The 6,000-nt window shown below is 34.5% G+C and overlaps 1 protein-coding gene across 3 annotated transcripts in view; it reads right to left on the bottom strand.

Moving 5' to 3' along the window:
• Positions 1-490: 490 nt before the first annotated feature.
• Positions 491-6,000, bottom strand: part of kug (FAT atypical cadherin kugelei) — a 497,170-nt gene continuing 491,660 nt past the window's right edge. For all 3 annotated transcript variants that reach the window (XM_071596916.1, XM_071596919.1, XM_071596917.1), the window contains 2 exons: positions 3,373-3,534; positions 491-1,905 (listed from right to left, as the gene is read on the bottom strand). In XM_071596916.1, the coding sequence (XP_071453017.1) occupies positions 1,283-1,905; positions 3,373-3,534 (785 nt within the window). In that variant the 3' untranslated portion in view covers positions 491-1,282. The remainder of the gene's footprint in view (positions 1,906-3,372; positions 3,535-6,000) is intronic.

Genomic DNA, 6,000 nt, shown 5'->3' with positions numbered 1-6,000 from the left:
TGGAAAAATGTGTGATCACTAGTGACACTAAGATGTTAGCGGAATGTGTGGCGAGTACTAACACCAACAGAAACAAAATAACCCCAGGGATCCCCCTCTCCTCATCACTTGTTACGCTGAAAGTCACTTATTAAGTCAGTCATTTAAAAAAAATATTTTGGCTCGTTATGTGAATTGCTTGCTATGCAAGGTGTGCATTGAGCAAGGTTCCACTTTACTGAACCTATAGTTGTAACAACTGGTGTGGGCATTTACAAGTAGCAAATTAATTTACTCTAAAAAATCAGTCATAGCACCTATAACCATTACATTACTTACCCTATAGCTGACTGATAACTATATTGATATACACTCAACTGAGCAACCTTGATATTCTTTCTTCAGTGTTGCTGAGAAAAAAAGCTAGAAAAAAGTTGAAAATAATGAAAGAAGTGGCATGATTGGAAAAAATGAAACCATTACAGGATATTTAAAAATATGGCAATGTATATTCAACATTTTTGTATGTACAAAGATATTTTCTGTACAAGTTTACAGATATTATTTTCAATCTACGATTGATATCTTTCATCCACTCTTTATTTCAGTGTCAGATGTTTTATTAATAAATAAATAAAAACAGTACAGTAGGAGACACAAATGTAGCACTTAAAAAAGAATGGTCTCTTTAAAAAAATCATTCCTTCACAAGAGATACCACATACCTCAAATAGGTTTTACAAAAATGCTTTTCACTCGGATTGCAAATGAAAATGCATGAGACAGACTGCATTACATTCATTTTTTTTAACGGTGAGAAAGGGACGTTTGAAACAATTTCCACCTGAGAGAAGTACACTTGCGTGACAGTCACTGTGCTGCCCTCTATATCCATTATCCTGAGTAGCTTCCTTATCACAAAATATCCACAGATTCATCTCAGCACAAAAGGAACACATGGTCATGCCTTTTCTCAAACCAATTTGAAAAGGATCTTTTATTTTCTCAGTACAATTCTGTTTAAAATTGAAGGTGTATGTCTGAGACGAAGATATGGGCATTTTATAAATAGCCAATCCCAAAATAGCAGTCTTCTTTCATAGCACCAAAAAGTAAACCATTAAGCAGTGGTAGTAAGCCGGCATATGCATGGCATTCTTAGATCACAGAAGGATTGTGCTTGGGTTTTCTCTTGTCACCACCAGAGCTATGAAGGTTGAAAGTTAACTCCTTTCCACCCTCATGTAGCATCATTAGGTGGGAACAGCTGAAATTTGGCCAGGGTTACACTTCCCACCCATCCTCAAACGGAAGTATGCGTGATCTCCGGCCACTTTTCATTCAGTTTTTTAATGTCTGTCTCAAATTCAGAGTCCTCTATGTCGCACACATTGGAGAGATCACTGGTGCTGGTGCAACCCCCCATTGACAGTGACATCTGCTCGTCAAGTCCTGAGACTCCCAAACTGGTCCCCAGTTCACCATTGGACAACCTCTCGGGCTCGAAACGAGCAGTCTGTTTTGGCCTCGGGAACCCATAAACCACCACTGCCTCATCTTCATCACCTGAGTCATCACCCTCTGCCGCCCCCCCACTCAACTGCCGCGAGTTGGCTACCCCACCGCGTAAGGGCACCATCGCCTCATCTGTCTCAGTCTCACTTCCAACGTTGTACCTTGGCAGGTACTGATTTGGGTGCCGAAGATAGCTGCCATCCTTCTTGAAGTGGTACTCCTCCCCACCACTCCCACTATCTGGTCCCCCTCCCTCATCCCTACCACCATTCAAAAGTGGGCTGTCGGGGCACTCTCCCTCAAATTCAGTCCCACACTCAGAGTCCACCACATACTCCGACTCTCCATCCTCCTCCTCATTCAGTGTCTCAATGTCTCTCCCTGTGTCGGCCATCCCACTGCCCCTAACCACTGAAAGAAATGCAGTCTCAACGTCAACAACATTCCACAGAATAACTCACAGATGACTGTTCCCATTTTGCAGCCTAATATTTTACTTATGTTACCTTTGAAATGATATATTTGAATATGCACATGAATATATTCATACTTAATATCAAATATGCAAAATGGCCATATGCATAAAATGGCTTGATAAAATGAGTCAATTATCCAAGCTTTCTTCAACTAGATCTTCTTAATTATAGTGCCATAAATGTCATAGAGTGTGTGAACACATTGTTTATCAGATGAAATTTGCCATGATGTTTGTAAAAATTTGCATTTTTTTAAAATGATCAAAAAGATAAAATGTTCAATGAAAAATGAACTATTAACTTTGATAAAAAAGTAGCATGATTTCCATTAGTAATAAAATGAATGTACAGGTATGTATCACTTATCATATGGCACTATACATATTTGACCCTTCTATTGCACATCTAGCAACAAGGCATAACAGATAAAATATTCTGAATTATGATGATTCAGCTGAAATGTGCACCAGGGCATTTCAATAAAAGTAATAATATTATTTGAAATATTATGTAACCACTATTTAATACAGCTAGCACTATGGCAGTGGATGTCAAAAAGCTGGTGAATAAGTGATGATAAAAGTAATATAAAAAGGTTGCTTATTGCAGAGTGCAAAATAAGTGATAGCACCAGCATGTTACAGGCCAATTTTTTTAAAGAAATGATTACCAAAATTACAGCACTGGTATCTGAAATCATAAAATAGTAGTGATGGGATAATCACCAAAACTAAGAAAGTGATGTCAACTCTTGCCACTTCATTTTGGATGGATACAACTTCAACTACATAGTATCAAAAGTTTAGGAGTTTTACTATGAATAAATACCAATGTGACTTTTCACAATTGTTTAGGATATATATTTGGCTTCAGCACTTTTTTAGGACTTCCTTATTTCATTCAGGCTATATAAGTTTCAGAAAAACCATTGCCAAAAGAAAACAAATTTATGTGAAACATAATTCTAACATAACTCTCCACGATGTAACAAACTATCTATTGTATAAAGCAGCAGTACAACTTTCAGTGAACTAATTATTAATTGGGTACTACTTTTGAAATTTTGAGACAAATTCAATCAATGGAAGAGAAAGGTAATGAGTATCAATTATATAATGATGAACAGATGATGAGTACCAATTGTACATTCATAGAAGAACCCAATGATCGCGAATAAAAAGTAATCCTGATGCGACAATATTTAATTTTCCAAGTTACCTAACCCCAGTTACTGAGAACCAGCCAAAGAGAGTAAAGCATGATGAAAAGGGCATCATAACAACTCTGGTCAATGCTTCAATCCCAGATACCAAATTAGTGCAGCAAAACTACTCAACATCCAGAAAGATTTACATGTTTCCTTCAAAGATACACTTCCATCAACAACTGGTGTTATTATTACCTCCCGGAACAATTGTTCCTCCCCCGTGGTGAGTGTTTGATTCATTGCTTTCATTGCTGTGGAAGCTGGAAGAGTCGGGAATTTCACTGCCAGGGACCTCTGTGATGTTGGGCAAGGGGTTTTGGCTTGGACGAACCCAGTCTGAACAGTCCCAGTGGTAGCCTACACAATGTGCCCAAGGACAACAGCAAGACATAAGCATTTTTGGCAAAAAAGCAATTGATTGTAAAAGCAAATTATGGACAATGTTATGCTCTCACAAATTAACTAGAGTTCATCAAATTATCAATCACATAGTTTTATCATATAAACACTGTGGTATGAGAAGTTTTCAATAACTGCTTTCATGAGTATCTATATCTGGAAAAAAAAGGTTTTTGCTTATGACAAGAAATGTTCTCTGTTTAGCTAAGTTTATCCATTATTATGCTGTTTCATCTGATATTCTTGATATAGAGTTAAAGATTTTCATAAGAGCTCACAAGATTTACCAGTACAAATTCATATTCACCATAAATATAAATAATGATTTACATGCACATGATACTCTACCTACCTACCACTGTTTCTTTTCCCTTTCCAAGTTCTACTAACAACTTGTACTATATATTATGACCTAATCCTGCTTTATTGTCTACATCATACCGAAGAAAGAATACATAGAGAAATAATATTGAGGGGTCTCCCTTGAGAATCATGACCAAAAAATTAAATACCCTGAATTACACCAGCAAAATATTGATGCAATTTTACAAATGTATGCTACTTTCATATGCTCTTGAAATGTAGTCCATTCAATCACAATCCCATTCCTAAATTCTATGAGTTTCAAAATCAAAGCCATTGGTCTATGTTACATTTATATGATAATGTTTTCATTGCGATCTTTCAATTATTTAGGATTGCAGTTTCAAAAGTTAAAAAACCAAAAATATATTAGAGGGAATTTGTTTTTATATTTGACTTGCTTACAGACCATATAATCATTTCAAGATAATAAATTATGCTTTTCCTTATAAAAATTTCATATTATATTAAATGGTACCATGAATGCGGTTTTTTGACTACTGAGTATGCTTGAGTAGTGGCCAATTTTGATAATTAACAAGCATATTACAAAGCAGTGAACAGGTTTGGTAATAATGAAATAACTAATTATCGCTATGCAACTTTTTAAAACAAAAAAGAAATGATGTAGTGCACAGCTAAAATGCACAAAGCACTCCCTAAGGCCAATGAGCATAAGCATAAGTTCTTCTCGCAATAATGGTATGGTGACAGGGTAAATCTTCAGCAGCCATACTCAAGGAAATACTACAGACACTGCCTATTAAAGAAAAAGGGCACGATTGCAAAATATTTTGGCTACTATGTTTACTATATTTATGCATTTGCTCTGAATATCAAATATGAAAAACATAATCCTTTAAAAAAATTGATAAGTAAACAGAAACAATATCTATAATTCAATCTTCAATTATGTATGCATAGGACTACAAATGTTATGATACATACCACTTGAATTTTTCTGCATCAAGTTTGCAAATATTTCAAAACAAATTTTCCATAATGGATTTTAAATAATTTTCCCTGTAGATTTTTATATGTACATGCTTACATAATACATATTTGGGTTACTCAGATAACAGTAATTAATATAATAAATACCCTAGTTCTGTATGATGCTTAGTTCATGACCTTTTTCTCTCCCTACTTTCTCCAATTTCCCTGAGAATATGATCCCGCTGATATTCCAAGAGAATACTATCCTTATTTTAAGCATCCCACTAATTATTGTCAGCGTACACATCATTACCTACTGAATACTCATAGGATATCTTACTAAATTAATACTAAATTCCCATAACCCTTCCCAAGGCTAAATAACTTCACAAAATCAGTGGTAATAACATATTTGCAAACATTCAGGATGTATACATTTCTACTATAATAGGTTAATATGCCTGGCTAATCATTTAAGCTTAAGGCTTTTCGAGACAGAATGAAGTGCACAAAAAATAAAGAATACGAAAATTCACTTTTGATTTTCCAAAATGTACTTTCCTACTTCTAAGATACATACTCGTTGTCATACCATTGTATATTTACAAGTAGTATGCTCAGCACCTATGTATGCATATACATAGTAAGGCAATATAAGAAACAGTTAAATCACCATTTAATATATCTTTGATTATTGTTACACTGTAATATTTAAATAAAAACTAGGTGATTAATGAATGAGATATCAAATAATTGAAAATAGTAATTTAAATATGGAGAAACTTGTATGTCATGATGGAATACCTTGGGGATAAAAATCAATTTAAAGAGGGAATCAAAAACCTTGAAATTAGGTAACTGGATAAAATTTACTATGTAATGGTTTTTAAATGATTTAGTCTTCTTCTATTTATATACATATAATTAAGCAACCAATTAAAATAATTATGAGAAATCTTTATGCAACAAAAAAAGACAATTATTATTTATTGACCTTATAGCAAAAATAAGAGGAGTGAGATTCAGTGTCTATATAAGTGCCAGAATTAAGACCCTTCTATCATGGTCAACAGGAATTTCCCAGGAAGGAATACCTTTTTTCAGTACAAGCAAATGACAGATTAG

The sequence above is a fragment of the Hetaerina americana genome, unplaced genomic scaffold, assembly GCF_022747635.1.
Source record: "Hetaerina americana unplaced genomic scaffold, ioHetAmer1.1.p SCAF_8, whole genome shotgun sequence".
Classification (NCBI taxonomy): Eukaryota; Metazoa; Arthropoda; class Insecta; order Odonata; family Calopterygidae; genus Hetaerina; species Hetaerina americana.
This window is presented reverse-complemented; position numbering and strand designations above follow the sequence as displayed.